The sequence below is a fragment of the Vipera ursinii genome, assembly GCF_947247035.1.
Source record: "Vipera ursinii genome assembly, chromosome: 14".
NCBI lineage: Eukaryota > Metazoa > Chordata > Lepidosauria > Squamata > Viperidae > Vipera > Vipera ursinii.
Window position 1 is genome coordinate 1,561,254 of NC_139527.1, and position 27,122 is coordinate 1,588,375.

Sequence of the window (27,122 nt, forward strand, 5' to 3'; positions counted from 1 at the left end):
GACCTTTCTTGCCACAGTTGTTAAGTGACATTTGTCATCACCCAATCAAAATTCGGACGCTTGGCAACTGACTCGTATTTATGACCGTCACAGTAGTCTCTGGGGGTGGGGATCGGGGTCACAGGATCTTCTTTGGCCACCTTCTGATGAGCAAAGCCAACGGAGAAGCCAGACCCACTTCTCAACCGCAGGGACTCACTCAGTAGCTGTGGCAAGAAAGGTCATAAAACGGGGCGAAACTGACTGGACCCATTTCTCGCTTCGCAACGTAAAGTTTTGGGCTCCGTTGTGGGGGTGAGTGGAGTTCTGGCCGTATCAATCTACCCATCAATCTCTTTTTTTTTTTTGCAAAGTGCAGCGGGTGTTGGCCGGCGTGGCTGAGTTTTCAAGCCTGCACATCCATCTTTGTCCCAAAGTCCATCGGAGACGGATCTGTTTTCCAAACGAGTAGCTCTCAGCGCCCGTCTCTCCCCTTCTTGCATTATTGAAGCCTCTCTGATGGAGGTAATGTCCCCATTCCCTTGCAGTCTGGAGGCTCAGGAGACGCTTTTAGCCTAGGTAAAAGCCACGTCGGCCTCTGCCGGAGTTTTTCCTGGGCTGGGAGCAGCTTCCTTCGAGCGGCTAAGAGTCCACCGCTCTGGCTGGGGGAAATTTTAAAAGCTTGGCAAGGCCTGGATGGGGACGGTGCCAGTTGCAGGAAATTCTTCTCTCAACCCTGGAGATCGCACGGGTGGAGGAGGTGGAAAAAAGAACACAGATTCGCCTCATTGATATCAAGTATGGTGGGACTGTAATCCCAAGTAAAGGCAGTCCTCGACTTACAACAGCTCATTTAGTGACCGAACTTAACAACGGCACTGAAAGGTGGCTTACGACCGTTTTTCACACTTGCCCTCCCCGTGGTCAGGTGATTTACATTCGGATGCATGGCAGCTGACTCACATTTACGACGGCGTCGTCATCCCGGGGTCAGGTGATCTCCTTTCGCGGCCGTCTTGACGAGCCAAGTCGACGGGAAAGCCAGATTGACTGAACCGCCGGGTTGCTGCTGTTGTAACAGCTGGAGCGATTCGCTTAGCAAAGGCGGCGAGAGAAGTCATCAAACCGGGGTGCAACTCACTTAACAAACGTCTCGCTTAGTGACAGAAAGGCGGGGCTCAGTTACGGTCGTACGTTGAGGACGGTACCTGTGTGTTTGGCCACCAAGGTGCAAATACGAAGGAAAAGACGGGTGACTTTTTCCCAGCCCTGCCTCGCAGGGTTGTTTGTTGAGGAGCTGGTGCCTGGGGGGGGGCTTTTAAGGCAAGGAGGGGGGCACCCTCCCCTGAGAAGTTGGGGCTTTCCTTCTTTCTCCCCACCCCAATCTCTGCAGTTCGCTCCTGGGGGAGAGGGAGAGGGGAAAGAAAGTTCTACTGCCCGGATGCTTTTTCCGCCTCTCGGCCAAGGGTGAGTGCCAGGGAAAAGAGAGAAAAAGAGAAAAAAAAAGAGTGGGGGGAGGGAGGAAGAGAAGAGGGGGGGGGAGAAGAGGTTTGGGAGGTGGCCTGATAAGAACCCCCTCCCCTCCCTCGCACCAATCAGAGCCGGTCTCGACAGCCCAGTTGAGCCAATCAGCGGCCAGCTGCTCGAAGCCGACTCTCACTTTCCAGACAGGAAAAGCTCCGGGCGCAGCCAATCGGGGTGCAGCTGCCAGCATCTGGGGCGTCTGGCCGCCGCTGCCCAGCCATGCAGACCTTCCCAGGTGGGCTGCGGGACGCCTGGAGTCTGTAGCTGCCTCCGACCGGCTAGAGCCACAGGCAGGTAGGTAGGCTGGGCTGATGAAGGTGGAGGAGGAGGAGGCAGGAGGGGGAGCCTGGGCTTTGTAGCATCTCCCCTTCCCCTGCATACTTTCTTCATGGGTGGGAGGGGGCAAAGGGAGCCCCTAGATTTGGGGGAAGGGGGCTTCGGGAAAGGGAGAGAGATGCTTCTCCTGCTCGCCTCCCACCTGCAACATCTGGACGTCCCCTGGGGAAAAAGGATAGCAGCACCGCCGCCCATCTGGCTGCTTTCGGAGCAAAAAGGCAGGGGGCATCGGGAGTCCCCCCCCCTTGTCACTAGCATCTCTTCGGAGGGACCAGGAAGGGCCGGGAGAGCTAGGAAGGGATCCGCTGGCAGGAGGACTCTCCCGTACTGGGGAGGATAATACCCGGCCCCTTCAAATGCCAGCCCTACTCTCTTTGGTTGCCATACAGAGCAAACCTACAGAAGGAGGGGAGGAGAGCTGATGCTCCAGATCCCTCCCTCTTTGGGTCTCCAAGGACTGTGTTGGTTCATTGTTTCTTTCCCCCCCCCCAAAGTTTGGTTGTGGGGTTGAACTGCATGTTACGTGCAGAGCGTCCAGGACACGGCTGGGCAGGAAGGAGCAGAGCGGAGGAATCCCCATCTGGAGCAGCGGCCGTTCTGCTCGTCTTTCGGTGCAGAGGGGAAGACTAGCCGGGGTGGTAGGAGGGATGGAGAGTTGACACTGGACTCTCCTGAGGGCGGTTGGAATCCGTGAGACAAGTGGGATTATTTACGGCCGATGGGAGAAGAGCTGGTTCTTTCTGGCCTCATAAATTAAACTCGGGGTCCTGAATGTCTTGGGTAGGATTGGGACTTGCCAGGTATCTCAGAAGGAAATAAAACCAAAGGTTTGTTTAATCCTTGGCAGACAAGCCGGCACAGAGCTATGCCGGCTGGGGAATTCTGGGAGCACAAGTGGCCAAGGTTGAGAAACACTGATTTAGAACGTGGCTCTTTACCAGGCACGGTTTTGCACTGTGGATCCTTCTGCCTAGAAATTTGGGACAGAAATTAAAACAGGCCAGCCAGCTCATCTCTTCTTTCCTTCCCATCAGCTAACAACCTGAGTGGCCTTGTGCAGCAAAGGGGAGGCCATGTGTGTCCCTGTGTCTTCCACACCCAGTCTGTAAGGCACAGCTCTCGTGTTCCAGCTGAACACCTGGGTGTTCTTCGTATGAGCCGGAAGGAGCGTGCCGGATCTGGATTTACCTGGGAAAAACAGAAGTGCCCATTGAGGCAAATTATTAAGAGGGGGAACTCTCTTTCCTCTCCTATCTGGGGTCATGAGTGCAGATCTCTGTGTAAATCAGATCAGCTCCTGTCTCGAGAAATAATTTAAAAGAAATAGAGTGGAAGTTAATTTTGTGTTTGTTCAGGAAGCATATGGCTTTTGTCAACTGTCGCCTCCAGCTCAAATATCCTTCACAATTTCAGAAATAACATCCTTCTTTTAGACTCACTCCTTGAATTCTGGGCTTCTTTTGTGAGCCAGAGCTGCTGTTGTTATTGTTGATATTATTTTTGAACAGCCTTGAGGCTCGTTTCTTGCCTCCCCGGCTGATAGGCAAAATGTCTGTGCCGTTCTACGTAGATCCACGCCTCCAGTCCGGGTCCTTGAGAGCTGCACAGTGTGGCCGGGGCGTTGGGGGGGGGGGTGGGGGCTATGGAGCCACCTGGCTCTTACTGAATTCTCCAGAACAAGATTGGTCTGCAGCAGGCACAACAGGTGGGCCCTTGTACACCCAGAAGCTGGACTTTGGGATGAATAACTTTGGAAGAAGGAACAAGAGGGAGGGAGGGAGGGAGGAAGAGAAGAAAGAAAGAAAGAAAGAGAGAGAGAGAGAGAGAGAGAGAGAGAGAAAGAAAGAAAGAAAGAAATAAGGAAAGAAAAGAAAGAAAGAAAGAAAGAAAGAAAGAAAGAAAGAAAGAAAGAAAGAAAGAAAGAGAAAGAAAGAAAAAGAAAGACAGACTTTGGCAGATGTCCTTGTGCTTTGCTTCCTTCCACTTGCTTCTGTCTCTTTGTCCTTGTTCTCCTCTGTTTTATCTCCCACCCACCCCCTTTTTGCAAGCTGCAAAGTGTTATCTCTACAGATTCCCCACATACCGTGGGCTGACAAGAGAGGGGGGGGGAAGAGGGAGGGAGGGAGAGAGAGAGAGAGAAGGGAAGCGAAGCGAAGCAAAGCATGGCTGGGGCAAATGTGCCATGAGTTGAAGGCTGGGACTTTTGTTTCCTTTCCCTTCCGTCTTCCCCCGCTTTTTCAGACTTCATTGTTGCAAGGACGTATTTTCTCTCCCAAGCGTGTAGGACTGAGAAAAGGGGATTCAGAGTCCTGGAATTAAGTTTCAGAGGCGTGGGATTAGAGACGAGCTGAAGGCTGAAGCGTTCCCACGGAATCTTGCTTAGAGGGTGGTCAGGGGAGGACTTGGAAGCCACAATCTGCTCGCAGCTCAGAAGGACAAATTCTGGCAGGTTAGGGCAGCGTTTCCCAACCTTAGGAACTTGAAGATGCGTGGACTTCAACTCCCAGAATTCCCCAGCCAGCATAGCTGGCTGGGGAATTCTGGGAGTTGAAGTCCACGCATCTTCAAGTTCCTAAGGTTGGGAAACGCTGGGTTAGGGTGAATGGCTTAACCATTAAAGACCCAGGGATCTTCCCTCCTTTCACGTTTGTGAGTGTTGTTTTCACCATCCCCAGAAAACGGATGACTGCATCCCTCAACCTGGTCTGCAGAGAAGGACTGATCTGGACTGGATCAAGCATTCCGATGGCGCGAGCAGACTTTCTTTGTTTTTTTTCCTTGAAGACGTTTCACTTCTCGTCCAAGAAGCTTCTTCAGTTCTGGACTTTGAACTGAAGAAGCTTCTTGGAGGAGAAGCGAAACGCCTTCAAGGAAAAGCAAAGAAAGTCCACTTGCCTTACGGGTCAGTTGCCAAGTGGCTGAGGTTTGATCAGGTGACCGTGTGGGGATGCTGCAGTGGTCGTAAGTGTGAAAAATGGCCGTAAGTCCCATTTTTTTCAGCCGTGGTGTAACTTCAAACGGTCACTAATTGAAGCGTTGTAAGCCGAGGACTACCTGTAGGTGAATTGTAAAACATTCTCTTGTTGGTTTAGCTTCCACCTCAAAGCCATGCTGTGGCTTAACCTATCAATGCACGGGATCATAATTGAAGCAAACTATGGTTTAGCACATTCCATCAAGCCAGCCTGTCTTTCTTCTTCAGCTTCTGATCTGTGGCTGAATGTCAGCCTTAATTCAGCCTGGAGAAGTCTTTTCATTAGGCTTCATTATCTCTGCTCTCATTCTCTCTGAATTGCTTTTAAGCATCGGCCTAATGGCTTTGGGGAAATTTTAGAACACTAAGAAGAATGGAGAGAGCATTACCTGAGTTCGTCCCAACTGGTTAAAATCAGTACAGGAGGCTGCCGGTTCATAGCAGGAGGCTGCTTCGTTTAATGGTGGGAATGAAAAACGGAAACGGAAAAAAATGAAAAATTTAAGACCGGGATTAATTAGAAGAATGGGTCTGTTACAAAGCCATTTTTAAAATGAATGGAATGGAATGGAATGGAATGGAATGGAATGGAATGGAATAGAATAGAATAACTTTATTGTCACTTTAAATGTACACTAATCAGCATAGATTAAAATGAACTTTCATTTCACCAGCTGCCTGCAATCAGTGCAGGTTCGAGTCCCACCAGGCTCAAGGTTGACTCAGCCTTCCATCCTTCCCAGGTAGGTAAAATGAGGACCCAGATTGTTGGGGGCAATAAGCTGACTTTGTAATAATGCCCCTTGGGGGGTGTGTGAAAGCCCTAATAAGCAGGCATATACATAGAATGAAGGCTACTGCTAAGCTTGTAAGCCGCCCTGAGTCTTCGGAGAAGGGCGGGATATAAATGGAATTAAAATAAAATAAATAAATAAATTGCATTCAGCTCTCAAAGGGTAAAAAATAGGGTTAGTTTACTGCTCAAGGCTTGTGTGCTATTGCTATAACCCAGCTTCTGTTTTAATTTCAGGTCATTTTCCTACAAGCATTTTTTTCTAATTTTTCCCCCTAAATTTCTAAATAATTCCCAAGACTTCTTGCTAAACAGAACAAAGGTTGAGTGGTAAATCTGTCTGTTTTGAATGAGGAGGAAAAAGAGGTGCGTTTAGGGCCTGTTGCTTAGAAAGAAAAGAAGTGACGACAAAAGAGTTATTGGCACCTGTCACTCACCTGCCCACGTTGCTTTCCTCCCTTCTTATGAATTGAATTAATGGGTGTTTCTCTTGTTGAGATTCCGAATTGCTTGGCCTGAGGGTGGAATTTGAACAGGAATTTTAAGGGTAGTTTAATCGGCTCAAATTTTCAGGAGCCTTTCCCCCCCCCCTCTTCTCCAAAGTGTTAAGGAAAGAGGGAAAATTACTTCCGGTGTATTTCTTATCCCTGCTTACGGTTTCTTGCAGTTTAGAGAGAAAGAAAAATGAATTCATTTCATTTCACTTTTAAAATCTGCATGAGTAAAAAAAAAACACGTTGGCTGCAGCTTCTAAGAATTGCAGCGCTAGAAAAATAAGAGGGCTCCTGGACTGAGTTGCAGTTTTCCTCTGGTTCTTCCTGTGGGTTCAGCTCTGAGATCAGGGCTTCCGACAGAAGAGAACCTCAGTAGCCCAGGGTTGGAAGGAGGGGCCTTGGTGCTCTCTGAGCTGGGTTGTTTCCTTGCAGACGTTTCATGACCCAGACTAGGCCACGTCATCAGTGCTAGAGGAGAATGGGGTTTGCAGAGAGGAGAAGGAGGAGAACTGTGGGCTGCCTTGTTCTCTTGCAGAGGTTCCATGACCTAACTAGGGAACAGCTTCACTGCCACGACAAATTCTGACGATGTTCCCTAGTTGGGTAAGGAGACATCTGCCAGCAAAGAGCCAAACGGCTAAGTTTAAAAAGCACCAGGAACTCCACCGATCATGGGTTCTTGTTCCCGCCCCACCTGGGCTGGATAAATCCAAGCCACGATACAGTTGGATTTGTCCTACGTGAACCCAGGCATGGCAGTTTTTGCCGACTCTACTTTTCGTCTTAGCCTGTTGTCTCCTCTCAAGTTCAGCTGCTTGGTCTCGTTTCTCCTTTGTCCTGCTCCAGCGTCCAGGAGAGCGGCGGCCGCAGCATGGGGATTCAGCCGGTCAGCGCATAATGCTCCCATGCGCCTCCCTCAGCCCTGTCGCCGTGAAGCTCCTCCTCTGCCGCGACTTCCTTGGCCGTGTGCAAGAGAAGCCTTCCCGCTTGACGCATCTAAGATGTGACCTCTTGGAGCACCATGGAGTCCTTCGTGGTGGTCGCGGAGTACGACTCTCCCCCCGGTTCCACAGCAGGCCAGCCGGAGGGGCCGGTGGATGAGGAGCCCATGGAGCCGTGTGAGGAGCAGGCCCTCCCGGCCCCGGTTCCTGGAGGCCGTGAAGCGCCGGGCTCGGCCGGCCCTCCGAGGGCTTCCTCCAGAGAGACCAGGGAACCTTGGATCAAAGTCAACCTGTCAAGTCGCAAGCTGTCTCTGCAGGAGAGGTCTCCCTCCGTCCAGTCCCCCAGCGGGAGAACGGGGCTCAACGGGCGCTACATTTACCCTTCCCTCCCTTGCTCCCCCGTCACCTCCCCCCACTCTTCCCCACGTCTGCCCCGCCGGCCCACCATCGAGTCCCACCGAGTTTCGATCACCGGATTGCAGGTAAGAGAAGCAGCGTCCCTCCCGGCAGCTTGGAGCTGAGTTTGCTTGTTTGCTCATCTTTGTTAAAAGAAGAAGGGAAAAAGGAGAGAAAAAAACAAACAAGCAAACAAGGAGAAGAAAAAAAAAGATGGAGAAATACGATAAGCGGATGAAGGAATTCCAGAGATTGTAGGGCTATTTTTCCAGTATAGTGTTGATAAGAAATGAGCTGTAAGGCCAAAATCTCCACATTTCTCCAGAGAGGAAAAGAAAAAGAAAAATTAATAATAATTGGAACTGTTAGTACCGTTTTATACTTTTTTTGTGCTGCATACTGCTCAAGTCACTTCTTATAAGATGGGCAGCTATATAAATTGGATAGATAGATAGATAGATAGATAGATAGATAGATAGATAGATAGATAGATAGATAGATAGATGATAGATAGATAGATAGATAGATAGATGATAGATAGATGATAGATAGATAGATAGATAGATAGATAGATAGATAGATAGATAGATAGATAGATAGATAGATAGACAGACAGACAGACAGACAGACAGACAGACAGAATGATGGGTGGATAGGATGGATTGATGGATAGATGGAGGGAAGGAAGGAAAGAGAAAGAGAAAAAGATAGAAAGAAAGAAAGAGAAAGAACACTGACTAATGAATTCTGAAAGTTGGTCCATGCCTCTTAAAGTTACTGAGGTTGGCAAACATTGATTTAGAGAATTTGCAGGCAATTTATCTTCTGCCATTAATGCTCAAGGTGATGGTGAGTGGAGCCACACCTTTGATGCTTGGGAGAATAAGTGCTGCCTGCTTTCTATGGCTCTTACCTTCCAATTAACTCCACTGCATTTTCAGCAAAGGATGGACGATCGAGCGGTGCATTAGCTGTTCCACGTCAAACCAAAGAGGAGCCTCCAATGGATTGCTTGGACTTGGGGCTGGTTTTTTTTCTTACTCCCGGCATTCTTAGGACCGCAGCGTCATTCTCAAAGACGGAAGGGTCTGGGGGCTTGGAAACCCCTATTTCCGCCCCTTTTCCTTTTCTTGCAGAGGTCGCTCTTGTTCCCCGGCCATCCTTTTAGTGAGAAAAAGAGACACACACACACACACCCGAATCCTCTTCCCCAGCTATCGAAGGAGGAAACAAATAGAGCAAATGTATTCTTTCTATATTTATTTACTTAGCCCGTTTACACAGCTGTCCTGTCTGAAGCAAGGGACGTTCTTGACACAACCATTGCAGCATTCCCCGGGGGTCATGTGATCAAAATTCGGGCACTTGGCAATTGGCTCGTGTTTACGACCGTTGCAGTGTTTTGGTGTGTGTGGTGGGATCCCCTTTTGCGACTTTCTGACTGGTAAAGTCCCCGGGGGAAGCCAGATTCACTTTGCAACCGTGTCACTAACTTAACAAATGCAACAATTCACTTAACAACCGTGGCAGGAAAACTCACTTAACAAATGTTTTCACTTAGCAACATAAATTTTGGGCTTAGTCGTGGTCGTAACCTGAGGACGACTTGTCCTAAAACAAGGATGGGACTTTGCGCATCGTTTGGTGTGCTTTGACCCAGCGAAGATTTGTTCCCTTCGGGTTTTTTGGCCTCTTAGCCGAGCCTCTAAAATTGACCGTATGGGCTCACAGTGGGACCCGTCCTGTTTATTCAGAGAAAAGGGGAAGGAAGGGAAATTTTGGCGTGTGTGTTTTTTGCCATATATGTAGCTGAAGAGTTGCGGTGACAGCAGCCGGCTGATTCGAAAGAGAATTGGGCGGGCTCCTGTGTTTTCATCCCCTCCTTTCCCAATTAAGCATCAGGAAAAAAAGATGCATTTATGCTAATCCTCTCCCACACCCAGCGGGAATTCTAGATGGTTCGCTGCAGCAGATGGAGAAGGAAGCCGGTTGGCAGGATGAGGGGAAAGCAAAAAATTAAGAGAGGGTGGAATAAGCTTTTAGCTTCCTAATGTAAGGGAGCGCCCGATTGCTGGCAAGGGAAGACTGACCTGCCTGGGTTTAGTTCTGTCTTTCGGATCCAGCTGGAAGGATCCGAATCCCAGGGCTGGAGGTCGGGACCTTGGAGGTCTTCTAGTCCATCCCCCACACCTTATACCAGCCCGGATAAAAGTTCGTCCAATCTTTGATTGAAAACCTCCAGCACTCCCACCATTCTGGGAGGCCAGCTGTTCCCTGGATTTATCCTTCTCACTGACGCTCGTTTCCAGGAAACCGAAAACCTCTAGATTTTTCTAACTAGCAAACGAGCCTTGGCTGTTTTGCGAGGGAGCCAGCAACGGCCTGGAGTTCAGACTTGGCAGTGGAAGAGGTTGGCCCGAGACCTGTCAGAGAGCCCAGTTCTTTTTGCTGCGCCAGAAAGGTCATGCAGTTGTGCAAAACTCACTTAACAATGTCTCACTCAGCAACAAAAATCTTGGACTCCATTGTGGTCATAATTCGAGGACCACTTGTAAATATAAGAAGCATAAATATCGGTATAAAATTATAAATAATCAGGTTATCAAAATGCATAAATAAATACAACTGGCAACTGAATGTTTTCAAAGTGTTTGGAAGTCAAGGCTGGGGATAATGGTAGCTGAAGTCCTGGCAACCCATCCCTGTCAGATGCTTCTCTGTTTATATGTGTGTTTGTGTGTGTGTGTGTATTCCCACCCTCATGTTGGTGGCTTCTATGGAAACAAGTGGCAATAACTTAACTGCGAATGGAGGAGGTTTTATGTTCCCAAAGGGGAGGAAGAAACACAGCTTAATGGCAGGTTGTTTTGCTATCGACTTGGGTAATTCATTTTGTCTTTGACTTTTCTCTTAGGACTGTGTGCAGCTCAATCAATACACTCTGAAGGATGAAATTGGAAAGGTAAATCACACACGCACAGAGTCTTTGCATAGTTGTTGCAAATTTGGGATGGAAACCGTCTGAACTTCTGCCTTTGTAAATAAACATACAACTTAAAAGAACTTGTCAATCATTTCAGCAGCATTTAGGAAAACTGTTGTTTCCTTCCTGTGTGTGTGTGTGTGTGTGTTTCGCAGGGCTCCTATGGTGTTGTGAAGCTGGCATATAATGAAGACGACAACACTTACTATGTGAGTAAATGCTCATCAGCTGGGATGGATTGCTTCAGTTTAACCAAAAAAAGAAAAGGAAGTTTTTGAGCTAAAAGAAGGAGATGGTGATGAGTTTTGATAAGGGAGAATTCATATTCTCGCACAGCACCAAATTAGGTGGGGACTTAATTTATTTAATCCATCTATCGGTTTTATCCCCGGAGCAGAGCTAAAATGGCATAAAAAGAACAGCAGCGGAGAACTCATTAGGAAACCGTTTTGGAGCAACCAGCAATTAATTTTTGTGTTGCGTTGCGAGTTGTTTTGTCCCCCGGCAACTCAGCGTCCTTGTCTCCTGCAGGCAATGAAAGTGCTTTCCAAAAAGAAGCTGATGAGACAAGCCGGTTTCCCACGTAAGTTGGGATGCGCAGACCCCTGTCCCGGCCAGGTGGGTGGGGAGGAAGCAAAATGGCGGGGCCCCAAAGGATGGAAGGGATCAAAGGTCAGCCTGTTTCCTCAGAAGGCCTCTGAGTTCCGGACTGGAGGGAATTAAAGCAGCGAAGGCCCACTTGGTTTGGCCCGAGGTGGTCAGTTTAGTCTTCACGCCCAGCTTGAGTACCCTCCATCCCTACGGTCATCGTACAAAAAACGTGAGGAAGGGTTGCAAGATTCTGTTACCATAAAGTAGAATTGGCTCTGCTGGTCATCTTTCCTGTCAGGCCTGCTTGCTAAGGCTGACCAAGCCACTCTCCCCCAGCCTACCAGGTTGATTACAGGTAATCTATATCTTTATCTTCTCCCTCAGGCCGTCCTCCTCCTCGGGGTGCCAAGCTGCCCCTGGAAGGGTTCTGCCAACCCAGAGGACCCATTGAGCAGGTCTACCAAGAGATCGCCATCTTGAAGAAGCTGGACCACCCAAACATTGTCAAGCTGGTGGAGGTGAGGGGGATCTTGGCGCTGCCTAGGTATGGAGGCATCTCTGGCATTGTCTGCCAGAGCCCAAGCCAGCAGCTCAAGTGGCATTCACTGGAGAAGGGGTGAGCAGCTGGGTTTCCAACAGGACCCCCACTTCAGTTGCCAGAAAGGCTGGCCAGAAGTTAGCGAGAGGTTTCTGCTTCCCAAGTTAAAATCTGTATTCATTTGGAGAATTGGGTATGGTGCGTATAGCTTGGCTATAAAAGCCCGTTTGTCTTCCTTGTTCCTGGCAGGTACTGGATGACCCCACGGAAGATCACCTATACATGGGTAAGCCATCCTGCACCCTTTCTCTTGATACTCAGTAAAGGGAGGGACTCGGCTTCCTCCTGGCCAAAAACGTTGCCCCCCCCCCTTCCAGCTTGCAGAGGCAAAGGATCTCAAGGTTTCCTTGGTCCATTGTGCTAAATCAAGATTTCTAAGCTCGGCAGCTGTAAGACCTGTGGACCTCAGAATTCCCCCTGCCACCTGGGAGTTGGAAGTCCACAGGTCTTAAAACGGCCAACTTTGTGGAGACCCGGGTTCTAGACCCGGGTTTCTCGACCTGTGACTTTAAGCCATGCTGGCTAGGGAATTCTGGGAGTTGAAGTCCACCTGTCTTCAAGTGGCCAAGCTTAATTAAAGTGTGATTTTGGAGCCCAACACAATTCTCAGCCAGCCAGGTGTGTATTCTCTCCGCTCCGCTCCTCTGTTAGAGCTAGGAGAGATTTGAGCCCCTTCCTGTAAGGTTTGAGCCCACCCTGCCTACCCCCGCTTACGACTGACTTGCTGACCAGGTTGTCACGGCTTTAAGTAGATCAGGGAGGGGCTGAATAGATCATAGGAACCTGCCAAGGGGTTGATTGACCCAGTCAGCTAGTTGGGACCCTTTTGTTACGCAAATGTTTCTCCTTGCAATTAATGGCCTGCGTCTCTTGCATTTCAGTGTTTGAACTTGTGAAAAAGGGGTAAGTTGATTATTGTTTTTACCATTTTTAAAGAATAGCACACACGTTGCACTACAGAATAAGGGGAGAAATTGTTGCCCTAAGCATTTTACTCCCTGTAGCAATATTTTTTTTCCCAATCTCTGTGACTTTAAGGTGTGTGGACTTCCAACCATGGGGAATTCTGGGAGTTGAAGTTCATACATCTTAATGGCTGGTAAATTCTGGAAGCTAAAAGCCACACATTTCTAAGCTGCTGAGGTTGAAAAACACTGCTGTATAGTATGGCAGTAGATTTTCCGTTTAAAAAATTCTGTTTTCCCCACGTGGACTACAGTATGACTCACAATTTTTAGTAACAGCGAAGAGGTTGGCTCTGCTTGTTTGAGCCCTGAACTAACCACGTTTAAAGTGTTAACTATGATTTGTACAAACCATAACGGCCCACACTTTGCACTGAGCCCCACAACGTGGTTTGTTTATTTTTGGCTCTAAGGCATGAGCAAATCCATGCTTTATCATTTAATACTCTGCCAGTATTTACTGTCTCCTACCAACAAAGTCCTCTTCCATCCAACTGGTCTCTTTAAATTAATTTATTTTCCCCTTTGTAGGCCAGTGATGGAAGTTCCCAATCTGAAGCCTCTTACTGAAGACCAGGCACGATTTCATTTCCAAGACCTGATCAAAGGCATTGAATACTGTGAGTGTGTAGAAAAAACAACACCACACAAAGCTCAGAAACAGGCCTGGATGGAGCATGGGAACCAATTTCCCGTCCCAAGGCTGGGCCTTGTAAGAAAATACAGAGATGGTCTCTTTTGAACACGTGCAGAGTAACATCTATAGAAATTAAATTATTATTATTACTATCTTTCTGCATAGCCTTTTCTTATAATAAATAGGAACTGCTCACCTGCCCTTATTTTGCAAGCCAGACAAAAGAAGTTAACATCTTATCTCACATTTAACGTTTCTCCGCAGTACACTACCAAAAAATTATCCACCGGGACATTAAACCTTCCAACCTTTTGGTGGGCGAAGACGGCCACATCAAAATCGCCGATTTTGGCGTGAGTAATGAATTCAAAGGATCGGATGCCCTGTTAACAAACACGGTGGGCACGCCAGCATTTATGGCCCCAGAGACGCTGTCTGAAACCAGAAAAATATTCTCAGGAAAGGTAGGTGGAGCGAAGGAAAAACAACACGCGTCTTCCTGACTTAATCTTGTTTTCCTGTCATCTGGTAGGAATTGAAAAAGGTTTTAGAACCGACTCCTCTAATTCCAGCTGACACAGTCTCTGAGCCCGGCCTAAAGCAAACCAATGTCATCTGCGATTTGGGCCGAGGGTCTTGTATGTGAATCCTGACAATCGTGGCTTAGTTAAGGTGCGGCTAAAGCAAGCCTTAAAACAACACAATATGTGAACCTAACCGGCTGGTGATTTCATGTTAGTCTGTGGCTTGGGGATTTATGTCCGTGCCTAAACTGTGAGGCTGTGTGACCCTTACGTCTTAAGGCAGATCACTAGATCTTATGGCAGATCCCCTATTTCCCTATAGAACGGGTCTGATGTGTCAGTATAATAACAATTTATGCCAGCATTTGGAAAGTGAACGGAATAGAGGCATTGCCCTATGACAGGGGTCGGCAACCTCGGCTCTTTTATGACTCGTGGACTTCAACTCCCAGAATTCCTGAGCCAGCTATGCTGGCTCAGGAATTCTGGGAGTTGAAGTCCACGAGTCATAAAAGAGCCGAGGTTGCCGACCCCTGCCCTATGAAGAGGCAAAATATCATCTAGCTGTTTCTCCCAGTGATACTAGCATTAGTGATAACAATGCAAGGAGCAAGCATTTTTGAAAAGCTAATGTATACCTTCTCCCTCCCTCCCCCTCTCTCTCTAACCCTAACCCTTCCCTCTTCCCCTTTTCCCTCCCCTTCTTTTCCTTCCTTCCCTCCCCTCCCTCCCTCCCTCCCTCCCTTCTTTTCCAAGGCTTTAGATGTCTGGGCAATGGGAATCACCCTGTACTGTTTTGTCTTCGGACAGGTAACAAAACCTCTTTTTCTATCTATGCCAGCTTTTCCCCCTTGCTCAGATGCCAAAGAGAGCATTCAGCTTACAGGATGCAAGCCTCTTAATAATGGATATGAAGTCGAGCAGAAATGAGTGGATCTCTCCCTTGTGGTTTGTCATTTTTCCACTCCTTTGAGTGGTCCAATTCCTCTGCTAGGGCCGAGATTCCTTTAAAAAAGAAAAAAGTGCTAAAACTCAAATGCGCTTCCGTGTATATTCTGCAAACAGGCAAGGCTGCGGAATGTTCTGGTTTTTAATCCGCTTTTGTTAGCTCCGTGAAAATAATGGGCCCCCCTTTCTTTTTTTTTTTACAATTTTGAGTGATTTATGTGGTACCTGTTTTGCGGATTTAGGTGGTGTCAAACCGTTTGTAGGTGACCCAATTCTGGCTCAGGTTGTCGTAGACCTGTTTTGTCACCCACGCAGTGTGATTCGAAGGGGGACTCATCCATTTTCTCCCCCATGCCAGCCATAACATCTCCCTGGATATTCTTGTCCTCCCCAGTGTCCTTTTATGGATGAGCGGATCCTTAGTCTGCACAGCAAAATCAAGAGCCAGATGCTGGAATTTCCGGACCAGTAAGTAAGGATACTGGGGCTCCCTTAGATGCCTTGATGCTTTTTAGAGGCATTACAAATTCTCGGCCCCGCTGGGAGGAATCTAGCGGCTCAGATCTGTGGGGTGGGGGGAAAGCAGGGCCCGTGTTTCTTCCTCTGAGGGGGAGGCAGAGACACTTTTACTGCTTGCCACCATATTTCTAACCAATCAAGTCAAAAAGCAGCCTTCTTTTCTTTTTTTCTTTTTCATCCTCCAAGACCAGACATTTCTGATGAACTGAAGGATTTAATAACCCAGATGCTGGACAAAAAACCCGAATCCAGGATCACCATCCCAGAGATTAAGGTAATTCATGGCCAGCCTCAGTTTCCCGAAAACAGTAGCAACTAAATGGAGTCGACACGGAAAGTGTAATATGTGCCGAAAGTGCCACGCTCCTCAGGATGCTTTTTTTTACCCCCTGATTTTCTTTTTACTTTTTTCATTATCTGATTTTTCTCTATCTATATTCTTTCACCTTGACGGTCGGCTTGAAGAACGTACAGTATATTGACTCTGTATTTCATGTTTGATATTTTTTTAAAGACTCACTTGGGAGGGCTGGCCATATTAATCAAAACAATAATAATAAAGTCATATCCCAAAAGATGGATTTGTGAAGTCCCTATGAAAATCCACAGGAAGGTCGTAACATGGAGCAGTACTCGCTTAACAAATGCCTCCCTTAGCGACAGAAATGTTGGGCTCCGTTGTGGTCAAGTCAAGGACTACCTACCCGGCCAGCCCTTTCTGGGATCTTTCCTGAAACCGGCTGCCCAGGCTCGTCTCTTTCTCTGCCCCCTCCCAACCCACCTCTGTGCCCCCAGCTGCATCCGTGGGTCACCAAGAACGGCTCCGAGCCGCTGCCGACTGAGGATGAAAATTGCACGCTGATCGAGGTCACCGAAGAAGAGGTGGAGAATTCAGTCAAGCACATTCCCAGCTTGGCCACCGTGGTGAGTGGATTTTGAACTCTGCGCTTGAGCCGCTGCCAGCCTTTCACATCTGTGCCAGTTTCGGCTTTGCCATTAAAGCCTATTGGCCTCTGCGGAGAGCCAGAGCGCTTCAAATGAATTCTAGATTGCTCTGGGCAAGACTGAGGTTTTAAGAGGACAAGGGAATCCTGGGCTTAGCACAGTTCGCTTAGGGACCAGGTTCCAGGTTATAACAGCCCTGAAAAAAGGGACTTTATCCCCATTTTCCACAGTTACAGTCTTTGCAGCATCCCCACGGTCATGTGATCAAAATTCAGATCTTGGCAACGGGCTCACGCTTACGAGCGTTGCTGGGCCCCAAGGTCATGTGGTGCCCTTTGGCGCCCTTCCGACAAGCCAAGTCCACGGGGAAGCCAGCTTCACTTCGTAACCCTGTTGCTCACTTAACAACTGCCGTGGTCCGTTTAACAACTGTGGCAAGACAGTTGAAGAGGGGCAAAAAAGCCATCTAACAGCTGTCTCGCTTAGCAACGTAAATTTTGGGCTTGGTTGTGGCCGTTCTGTTCTCAGATCCTGGTAAAGGCCATGATCAGGAAAAGATCCTTTGGGAATCCGTTTGAGGGGAGTAGAAGAGAAGAAAGGGTTATTTCTGCACCAGACCGGCAGACATACTTGATGTAAGTGCTTCGGAGGGGGCTATGGATGAACCAAAGCCTTCCCTTCCCTTCCCTTCCCTTCCCTTCCCTTCCCTTCCCTTCCCTTCTCTCCCTTTCTCCTTCTCCTTCTTCCCTTCCCTTCCCTTCCCTTCCCTTCCCTTCCCTTCCCTTCCCTTTCCTTTCCTCTTCCCTTCCCTTCCCTTCCCTTCCCTTCCCTTCCCCTCCCTCCCTTATATCTTGAGACTGTACATCTCTTAAAAATTGAAAAAGTGGGTTTGGGGAAAATTCCCCCCCTCCCAATTTTCCTCCTCTTCCTGCAGAGAGCAAGCTGTCTAAATGAAATAAAAATTGTCATTGCACCATCGCCCCCCTCCCCCCGCCCCTCCTACCCATCCCTGGAAAAGCATTGCAGTCCTTCTCGTGCCTTCCTCTGAGTTCAGGACAAAACCTTTGGCTCTGATGATCTTTTGTCTTCCATCCAAAGCAGAAAACAAAGCAGCGAAGAGGCTTTCCACACCATGAACGATCTGCCAAACGTGAGCGAAGACGAACTGCTTTCTTGAAGAAGAAGAAGAAGAAGAAGAAGAAGAAGAAGAAGAAGAAGAAGAAGAAAGAAAAACCTGGGCCCTTCCGGTAGAAGAGATCCCGCTTAGCTCACCGTGCGTGGTCTGCCAAAAGACGGTTGAGCCGGCTTGCCTTCCAGGACGTCAGCTCATTGTTTTAAATACCCAGTGTAAAGATTTTTGTGACAGCATGCTGTACAGATCAGAATCCATTCTATAAGCGTCCAAAAAGATCTCTGCTGATTAAAGACAGGATGTGGAACTGAGAAGGATTATCTTCCGGCGCGCTGGTGGTCATCCCCCAGAGGTGAAGCATCGTGCCGACTTTACGGGGGGGGGGGGGGGAAGAAGGAAAGAACTCGCCAAAACTAAAACCAAGTTTGGGAAGAAACCTACATCTGCTCAGGCCAAATTCTTTGCAAAAAAAAAAAAAGATCCAATTTTTTTAAATCGGTGGATGGCTAAACCACGGTGCTTCTTGCCAAAGGAGGATGGAGAAGACGCTTGCTTTTGGGTGGTTTTGTTCCTCCCCCCCCCCCGTTAATAATTATTATTGTTATCCCTTTTTATTGCATGGAAACCAAACCGATGTCACACTAAGGAAGTATTTGCAGAAGGCGTAGCTTTTTGTGAGCAGGCAATTTGAGTTTTAAGAGCAGGGTGGTTGTTTTTTGTTTGTTTTTTTTGAAAATTGTGGAGTTTTTCCTAAGTCCGAAGTGAAAGGCGGAAGGGACGCGCAATCGGCAAAGGGCGAGAACGTGCCTTTGAAGATGGGTTGTGCGGTTGCGTTCAAGCACAAATTGCCAACACGCAAATTTGCTCAGTGCAGCAGTCTGCTTGGCTGGCCAAGCCAACAGGCTCGTATTTACCGATCATAATTCTACTTTGTATCTTGTGTTATTGTATGGCTATGTACACAAAATTCAGGGTTTTATAAATAGTAGCCATCCGGTGCTTGCTTGCTGGCATGTTTCAAATAAGTCAAATAACTTTCAAGGATGGGCGTCGAGATTCCGCTGTTTTCCCAAGACTCTCCCAAGGGTTTAAACCAAAACCAGATTTTTCCTGTTGAGCACTTTTCCAACTTGCTTATTAAGTTCCTCCAGACTTCTGGATAGCAAGCAGTCAGCATTAGGTGTTCCAGTAGAGTCGCCGCTCCTAAAGGAAGGAACTGTTGCTGCAAGCCTAGGGGATCCCGACGTATTTTGAACCTCTCCTGTAATCCTTTTCACCTTGCTCGGAAGTAATACGGCTCGCTAAACTCTTTGCATCTGCTTTTTTTTTTAAAAGCAGCCAAGAATTTACGCATGGATAGGCTGCTATGGGTTTTGTTTTTTTAAGAAAAACATGTTTTAAAAAAAGATAGAAAAAAAAGCTCTCATTCCATTAAAAAGAAAAAACATGAGCATGACAATATTTCTGGCAGATTCCCTTCTGTGCTGCGGCCAGGTAATTTTGACTCTAGCTTTCGTGTCTTATTCCAACATGGCAGGATTGTGAGACGGCAACACTCATTGCTGAAAAAGCAAATGAAAAGGGATAATTGTAACGGGGCTGTACATTTTCCTGACTTACTCTCTGCATTGTTGGGAATACTGGTCAAGAGTGATGGGAATTGTGGTCAAAGAAATGTTGAGAGTGAGATTAAGGAAGCGTTGGATGGAATAATTATGAGTTGTGTTTGCTGTGTATCTGTTTAGCCATTTGTGACCCTACTTTAAATATCAGGAATATTAGTCTTTCAAGGCATCTTTTTGTAGAAAGTTGGCGAGTTTGGCTGCTGAATAATCCCTGACAGTTGCTAATTTTATGTCAGCAATGAATGCCTCAGTTTCGTACTACATTACAGCCCTCAAAGCTTCCAGCTTTTTCTCTTTCTTTCTTTCTTTCTTTCTTTCTTTCTTTCTTTCTTTCTTTCTTTCTTTCTTTCCTTTCATCCTTCCTCTCTCTCTCTCTCTCTCTCTGGGGATATTTTGTTGATACTGTATTTTCAACTCAACCATTCATTAACACAAAGAAAAAAAGCGATATAAATCGTATTTCCCAATCTTTATTTTCTCTTGCAAAATAGATAATTCTCATTGATACTGCCTTACATCCGTCTCCTAAAACAGGGAAAGTACCATTATCTTTTCATTTATATATTAAATTTCCGTGAATATAAGCAGGGCGGTAGGAACTCAGTAGTAGAAGCTGGAGGTTGACACGCCTGCATGTCACATTTATTTAACATCCTGGCAATTTCCAGAGTGGGATTGTACTTCAGAGGGAATTCTCAAGGTCTGTTTAATTTCAGCAACAGAGGTTACAAATAGCCCCAAGTGGCACTTTTTTTAAAAGGGTGACTATGGAAGACAAGTGTGCAAACCAGTGAGTGGAGGGCAAATCCTTCCACCCTTTCCAAAGAGTGAAAAAGGGAACCAGACCAGAAAGTGGCAAGTCTAGAAAGAATCAAAGAAGTATCTTGGTCCCACCACCTCTCCCTACACCCCACCTGTCCACGAACTGAACGGTGGGAAAGGCACATAGATAGAAGATCTGATTCGGAATTATCTCGGACTACTCAAAGCTCGGCGGACCCTACATCCAAAAAGCGTTGAGGATTTGCAGGAGAACGTTGCTTTCCTTGGGAGAATCTCTAGGTGGATCCAGGATGCCGCCGACAGAAGCAAAGGTGGATCCAAAGCTCAGGGGGGATGGAGGGACTATAGATCTGTTCTTTGCCAAGGAGGAAAGCCAGGCCCTCTTTGCCGGTGAAAGACCTCCGTCCTCGGCTGTGTGAAATGAGCAGGATCTGTTTGTGAAGAATCATCGTGTTGTGGAGCAGTCTTGAACTTCTGTCTGGGATCCATACGATGCATGGTCCCCCTGCTAAAATAAAGGTAACATTCAGGATGGAAGAAACCAAACAGAACAGGGGTATAGCATGCCATTGCCGGCTGGGGAATTCTGGGAGTTGAAGTCCACAAGTCTTAAAAAGTTTCCAAGGTTGGACACCCCTGAATTAAGACTGACATTTTCCTCCCAAGTTGACAGATTGGCAACTAATAGTAAATAGATCACTCATTCAGAGGAAATATTTTAAGGTTCTTTTGATTAAGAAGCTACCTAGATCCATTCAACGTTCTCTCTCTCACACACACACATGGAGATGATAATTCTCAGGCTATCTGGAGAGACCGCAACCAATTCCCCCGCCAAGTTTGCACTTAACTTTCTCCACTTCTGAAGTTTCAGAGCTAAAACCTCTTAAGTAGGAGAAAATAAATTTTTAATTTAGTGGCTTGGATGCAAACGGTCAGCCGTATAAAAGGGATGGGAAGTGGCGAACTTACCAGTTCATAGTCTTCCACATACTTATATTTCTTTTCCCTGTAGTAGTATCTTTTCTTCATAAAATACAGGACAATGATATCGCAGAGGACAGTGGCCTAGGATGAGATTCCAAGGGATTTATTTTGAGAAGTGAAATCTTCTAAAGACCAGGAACATTTCCAAAAACCGCTTGGGGAAAAAAAGAAAAGGATGCTCTTACCACGCCAAACAGGGCCAAGCCAGATCCAATATTGATCATCGTGGGGATGATATCAAACTTTCCAGCCTAAGACATATGAACGGAAGCAAATTATTCTGACATATCTCCTTAAGAACACTGCAAAGATTGTCCATAAACTGCTGCCGATTCAGACAATACACGAAAGCCGTAGACTGACTTGTTTCCATGTGTAACTATTGATTTGTGGTTTATGGGTGACGGTTAATGGCTTAGAGCAATGTTTTTCAACTGAACCGCTTCCAAGAGTACGGGCAAGTGACAAAATGTCATACAATTTCCAAAAAACCTACCTCGCCAAATACCATAATGTCGAAACGTATGCCGTAGGCCTTGGTGAGGGTCCGGTACTCCTCGTTGGAAGATGTCCGGTAGTATTTTGCAAACCTGAACCGGAAGAAAAAAGCAACATCCAATCCAATGATTATGACACCACCACAGTAACATTTCTATGCTAGAAATGTGACCAAAAAATTGGGTATTTTAAACCTCGCAACCCTTCCAAGATTTGGGGGGCATTCACATGTACCACCCAAGGCTTCCTAATTATTACAAAATAATATCCTTCTCAGTAAAAGTTTAGTCAGTTATAGTCATCTGCTACATTCACACAAAATCAATATACCACTTCAAGTAGTTTGTCCCAGTTGTAACAAATTCATAAATAAATTTTACACGTTATCTAGCGGCACTTCACCAACTTTGGCATGAAACAACAAAAATCACCAGGGGAAAAAAATCACAAAATAAAAATCGCAAAACAAAATATTTTTTTGGCATAAAACAGTAAAAATCTAAAATTCTCCGGGGATAAAACCGGTGCAAAAACGAAATCAGCCTCTGGAACCATCAGGTCACCAGCTCCAGCTGAGATGCCCCACCACCAGCTTCCAGCTTTGGCTACTCGGACGGCCTTACCTGAAGTTGTATCCTGGGGAAACTGTATGAGCAGAATCCTTGTTGTCAATTCGCCGAAAGGAATACTTTGGCACGCAACGAGAAGCTGGGTGATCTAAGTTGCAGTCCCATCGGATCTGCAGTCCCATCACGCCGCCCTGCAAAAGGACACACCAAACAGGTGCAAAGGCTGCCACCACCGTTCTTGAGCAACACATGTCCAATGTGGCAAACTTCTGGTTTTCGCTGGAGCCGACTGCTCCAAATTTCAATAATTTGGTGGTCAGCTCTGAATTCCCTTCAATACATCAAGCCATTAAGTGCTGCCTTTGGCAGAAGCAAGGAAAACACAAGTCTTTGTTGCTCTTTTATGGCCCGAGGCATTTTTGGACCTACCTCAATGGCCATCTCTTGGAAGTTCTGGCCGGCAGCTTCAACTATGTCCCCGAGGCGAAAAATTGGGCAAAAGGGGTCAGTCGTGGCGTTGTATTTGCAGTCCTTGAGGTAGGTTTGATTTATGGTAGGAAGAATGTTTCTCCTAGAAGAGAAAAGAAGTTTCTGGGTTTCGGCTGCTTAAGTAACCCCCCAAGTAGACCTGTCCATCCTTTGGTGGCTATGTTGAGGGTTGTCTGTATAGACTGCCTCAAATATCTGCCCTTTTCATCAAAACAGCACCCGTGTTTGATGGAGCCACTTTGTGTAAACTACCTAACCCCACCTTAACCCAAATTTCTTCCCCTACCTAGCCCCACTCCAGCCCAAAGAGGTGAAAAAGGTGCACGTACTTTGTAAAGTTAAACTTTGGGTACCAGATGCTGTTCTTCACGAGAAGGGTAAACTCCTCAGCATCCCGCAGGAAAGCTGGCCTGGAGGAGATTGAGCAAGAGACAGGCAAAAGGAAAAAGCTCTTTCTGAAAAGATTTAGTTTCTTAGAGCCAAAGTTTAAACACCCTGATTTCAAACCCAACATCACCCCTTCGAAAGAGGGCTTTTAAGACCAAGTGAGACGCGAGGGCAGTCTTTGCATGTAACACTAAACCAAGATCTGTTTTAGTTCAGTTTTCCTGAACAAGCCATAATTAATCTCGCAAAATGCACTACTTGGACAGTTCTTCATTTGCTCTCCATTTCGTTTTCCTACCGGAACCTGAGTGAGATACAAATACAAGCCAGGATTGTGATTTCAGACATAAAAGACAAGGAGCGGGCATCGACTCTTGAAAGGTAACTCAGCAAGATGCCGTTTCTAGAAAGAGTTGCCTTCCACATCTTTCCTCCTCTTCCTCCTCTCTTCTTCCTCCATCCCTCAGACGCTCACCTGGGTAAGTTCTCATCATTCTCCACCGGACACCAAGCAAAGACCTCGCAAGTCTTGATGGAGGGATCTGTAAGGTTGTACACTCTGCACTTTCCGGTTTGAATGCCTGAAAGGATACAGAAGGGACCCGGTGAAGTTGGATGGAAGCCGGGACCCTCTCAAGACAGCAAGCGTGGAGTGAGAAGGGGAAAGCCTCACGCTTCACCCCAGGGTGGGTCATTAAACGGGCCTCCCCACACAGGGGTTTTCCAGGCCAACTCTTCTGAAACTCCAAAACGGCAGCTTCTGTTCCGCTTCACGTTTCACAATCTCGTTAAGCAGCAGCCACTCCGTAGGTTTTCTGCCGGAAAGATTGTCACCTCCTATCTAAAGAGGCTTCCAAGGGAAGGGGAGAAGAACCTCAGGGTGGAAAGCATGACCCCTACCGTTGCTGTGGGTGCCGACGAAGCCTTTTTTGCAGTCTGCCTCTGACTTGCACGTGGTGCTCTTATCTGGGAGCTGCATAGGGAGAGCAGTGAAGAGATAATCTCTTATCTGTTCTGCAGTTCAAAGATCCCTTCTGCAGACTTTGGCTACCAGGGCTTTGGAGATATGGATAGTCCTCGACTTACGACAAAGCATTTCCAATTTATTTATTATTTATTTATTTATTTATTTATTTATTTATTTATTTATTTATTTATTTATTTATTTATTTATTTATTTATGGGACTTATATGCCACCCTATCTCCCGAAGGACTCAGGGCAGCTAACAATAAAAAATACAATAATACAAAAGTTAAAAAAGAATTAAACTAGCAGCCCCAATAATAAAATTAAAAACATTTTAAAAATCCCTGTCGTCAGTCCAGGTCAGCCTGATGGAAAAGCAGTATTTTGAGGCCGCGGCGAAAGGACCGGAGATCCGGGGCCATCCGAAGCTCAAGGGGGAGTTGGTTCCATAGGGCTGGTGCTCCCACAGAGAAGGCCCTCCCCCTGGGGGTCGCCAGCCGACATTGTCTAGCCGACGGCACCCTGAAGAGGCCTTCTCTGTGTGAGCGTACTGGGCGATGGGAAGTCGTTCCCGGCAGCAGACGGTCCTGCGCCATGTAGGGCTTTAAAGGTAAGTACCAGCACCTTAAATCTCAGCAAGGCAGTTGCCAAGCGAACTGCAGCCAGGGTTTTTTGGGTCACGGTTGTGAAGCAGAACACTTAAGTTGTTAAGTGAATGCTGAATGCCAAATTTTGATCACTTGACTGAGGAGATGCTGTAATGTAATTTTAAAGACTGGTCGTAAATTGGTTTTTCTGGCCCCAGACCAGTTATGATCTCCTGCCCCTTTGCGAACTCGACTCCCAATTTCACATCCTTGCTTTAGTTTTTAAGACGAAAGATACCCCAAATCTGACAATGAGCCACTGTCGTCGCGCCTACCTCTGGACAAAGGCCTTGGGTCTGATTCAGCGTGATGATCATATTTGTCATGATGAAAACCGAATTCTCACCCTAAAGAGAGAGAAAAGGCAGGGTGGGAAAATGAGCTGAAATAGAGGAGACGTTTGATCTGGATTAAAAGCCTGAAAATGCAGCATTAAGACTTTCCTTCCTTTAGAAACAAAGCATCTGTTGAATTTCGCCACTCCTTACTGACAAGTTTACATTTTGTTCAGCCACTGTACCATCCTTTAGACAGGACCATCAGTTTCCACGAGAAGAGAAAGATTAATTTAAATATACTTATCCTGGGGTTAAGTGCAGGATGGGTTACATGTTGTGGGCAGAAAAATATGGACTAGATAAAGAATTCTGGAGCAAGTGCAACTATGAGCTTGCAGAGACAGTTTGGAGACAGATGGACAAACATTTCTCCGCTAATATCATGTTTCACTCATTGTTGCTACCGTGGAAGCTAAAAACATCAGTGCCTTCCCATAGAAACCAAACACCACCATCCGAGATTGCTCACAACAGAACCAGAGGTGGCAAACCACAACAGATCCATCGTTCTCTGTTAGCAGAGATTAAGGGAAGGAATCCCCACCAAATCTCTCAAAACCCACAGCACTGATCTCCAACGGACCCACCTGAGGTGGAATCACGTAATCAGCCGCATCCCAAACCCGGGGACCCAAGTCGGAGGTGTTGGTCATGGTGACGCCTTTCACCTTGGTGGTCACGGAGCTCACCACCGAGTCGGTTTCTTGGTAACCTTTTTTCCACACAAAGACCCAACTGCAAGGAAGAGGGAAAAAAATCTCAAAATGGCTGCCTCAGGTTGAAAAACGGATTTAAGATACCACGTGTGTCTGAGCTTGTTTATTTTACTTTAATTTCTTAGTGCTTAGTTCATAGCTAGCCAACTAGATAAGATAGCTAGATAAGATAGCTAAATAGCTAGAGAGCTAGATAAGATAGCTAGATAGATAGCTAGATAAGATAAGATAGACAGACAGACAGACGGCTTATCTTGTCTCTGTGTTCTTTTATCTCGCCCTCTATTTTAATGACAGTAATTGTGTATTTTTCATTGAAGGGATGATCAACTAGCTTGGGAGAGTGATCTCGCTGACTCTGTGACGAGAAAGTTTTTTTTATTTGTCAAAAATTACAAACTCAAATGAACAAACTGAAGCTGAAGGCATCTGGGCTGGAGGCTGAAGAGGCCAGCGCTGCCCTCCGCCTTAAAGAGGCACCTCTAGAGCCAGCGGGGCTGGAGGAGGAGGAGGAGGAGGAGGGTCTGGAGCCAAGCCCCCCCCCCCAGAAGGACCAGCCACGGGTTGGAGGAAGGCCGACCTGCTCAGCCAAGGAGCCGGCCGGCCTCTCAAGGGATGGGGTGTGTTAAGGACCCCCTGCTACCGCTGCCTTTCCCGGGGGGACCCTCCCTCCACCCGGGAGCCAGAGCGGAATCCCCCCAGCCTTTGGCGCATGGCTAACTGCTGGGGAATCGAGGCGCCGAGGAGCCAAACTCCCGCGGTTAAAAGCCCAGCCAAAACTTTCGGCTTGAGCTGCCCTTTTAAACCCGCGAAAGCGGAGCCGAGCGCTCCCTGCGAAGGAGCCAGAAGGGCGCTCCGACACGGGGGAAAGCCCTCTTCGGACGTTTCAACCTCAGGCAACGGCCGGAGGCGAGTCGCCAAGGAAGGGGAGGGTCGCGTGCCGGGAGGAGGTCGTTTCCTCCAGCCTCCGGGAGCGAACCGCACCCGGGCAGCTGTTCGACGGGCTCGAGCTTCCCCGCCGGTGCAAAACTCGGTTTCCGGAGGGGTTTGAATTAATAGACCCTTCAGGCAAAGCAGCAGGTGCAGGCTGGGAATCCTGGGTGAGGGAGTCCCAGTCCGGGCGGAGGGCGCAGGGTCGGGGATAGGGCGCCGCCCTCTCCCCACCCACCCACCCCCCGTTTGAAACTGCGCAGGAGCGAGGGCCAAGGCGCTAGTCCCTAAGAAACGCCCGCAAACCCACCCCCCAAAAAAAAAAAAAGAGAGAGAGAGAGCGAGAAGCCAAGCTGGCGCCGTCCTTACCCGATGATGTAGGCCAAAATCGCCAGCTGGACCAGCCGGTTCATGAGCCCCACTTTGCGGCTCTTGATGGAGACGATCCGCGGGGTGTCGTACTCGAAGAGGAAGCCGCGCAGGGCCCCGCAGCCCGTCCCGCAGCTGCCCATGGCTGCCGTTTGCGCGGAAGAAGCGCGGGGTCAGCCAGCCAGAGGCGCCCGCTTCCTGCCGCATGTTGCAAGAGACGCCGGGCCGGGCTCCGGGCTCGCAGCCGAGGCGTGTCCTTCGCCTCCCATTGGCCGCAGCCGGAGAAGCGGCTGCCCGAGGTTCTCCAGGGGCCGGAGACGGTGGGCAGCCGGCCGGATCCCCGAAGCGCCTCTCGGAAGACCCGCGCGCGCAATGCCTGCCGACCGCGATTGCAGTCGGGGCTCGGGGGTGGAGGATGGGAACTGGAGTCCCCTTTCCCCGCGGGGAGGGGGGGCCTAGGGGACGCTGTAGGTGGCCAGGGATGTCATCCCTCTGCCCCTCGCGGCTAAAGCAGAATCCTCTTCGAGGGAAAACCAC

At 47.8% G+C, this 27,122-nt stretch overlaps 2 protein-coding genes across 5 annotated transcripts; one reads left to right on the forward strand and one right to left on the reverse strand.

Moving 5' to 3' along the window:
* Positions 1-1,649: 1,649 nt before the first annotated feature.
* Positions 1,650-19,155, forward strand: CAMKK2 (calcium/calmodulin dependent protein kinase kinase 2). Of its 4 annotated transcripts, none has more exons than XM_083373481.1 (16): positions 1,650-1,797; positions 6,947-7,523; positions 10,352-10,399; positions 10,576-10,629; positions 10,952-11,003; positions 11,396-11,529; positions 11,799-11,835; positions 12,491-12,512; positions 13,106-13,194; positions 13,476-13,675; positions 14,492-14,545; positions 15,078-15,151; positions 15,389-15,476; positions 15,998-16,126; positions 16,676-16,782; positions 17,246-17,361. In XM_083373481.1, exons 2-16 carry the CDS (start codon positions 7,122-7,124, stop codon positions 17,322-17,324), a joined length of 1,569 nt encoding a protein of 522 aa, XP_083229607.1. In that variant the 5' UTR covers positions 1,650-1,797; positions 6,947-7,121; the 3' UTR covers positions 17,325-17,361. The 4 variants fall into 4 exon arrangements, with proteins under 4 accessions (XP_083229607.1, XP_083229608.1, XP_083229609.1 ...); XM_083373482.1 differs by having other exon boundaries at positions 17,249-17,361; XM_083373483.1 differs by lacking the exon at positions 16,676-16,782 and having other exon boundaries at positions 17,246-19,155.
* Positions 19,156-19,511: 356 nt separating this feature from the next.
* Positions 19,512-26,924, reverse strand: P2RX4 (purinergic receptor P2X 4). Its single transcript, XM_083373485.1, has 12 exons — positions 26,586-26,924; positions 25,158-25,305; positions 24,508-24,579; positions 23,518-23,590; positions 23,093-23,198; positions 22,560-22,640; positions 22,171-22,312; positions 21,796-21,932; positions 21,171-21,264; positions 20,860-20,925; positions 20,660-20,755; positions 19,512-20,195 (listed from the first exon to the last, which is right to left on the reverse strand). Exons 1-12 carry the CDS (start codon positions 26,726-26,728, stop codon positions 20,133-20,135), a joined length of 1,221 nt encoding a protein of 406 aa, XP_083229611.1. The 5' UTR covers positions 26,729-26,924; the 3' UTR covers positions 19,512-20,132.
* Positions 26,925-27,122: the final 198 nt, after the last annotated feature.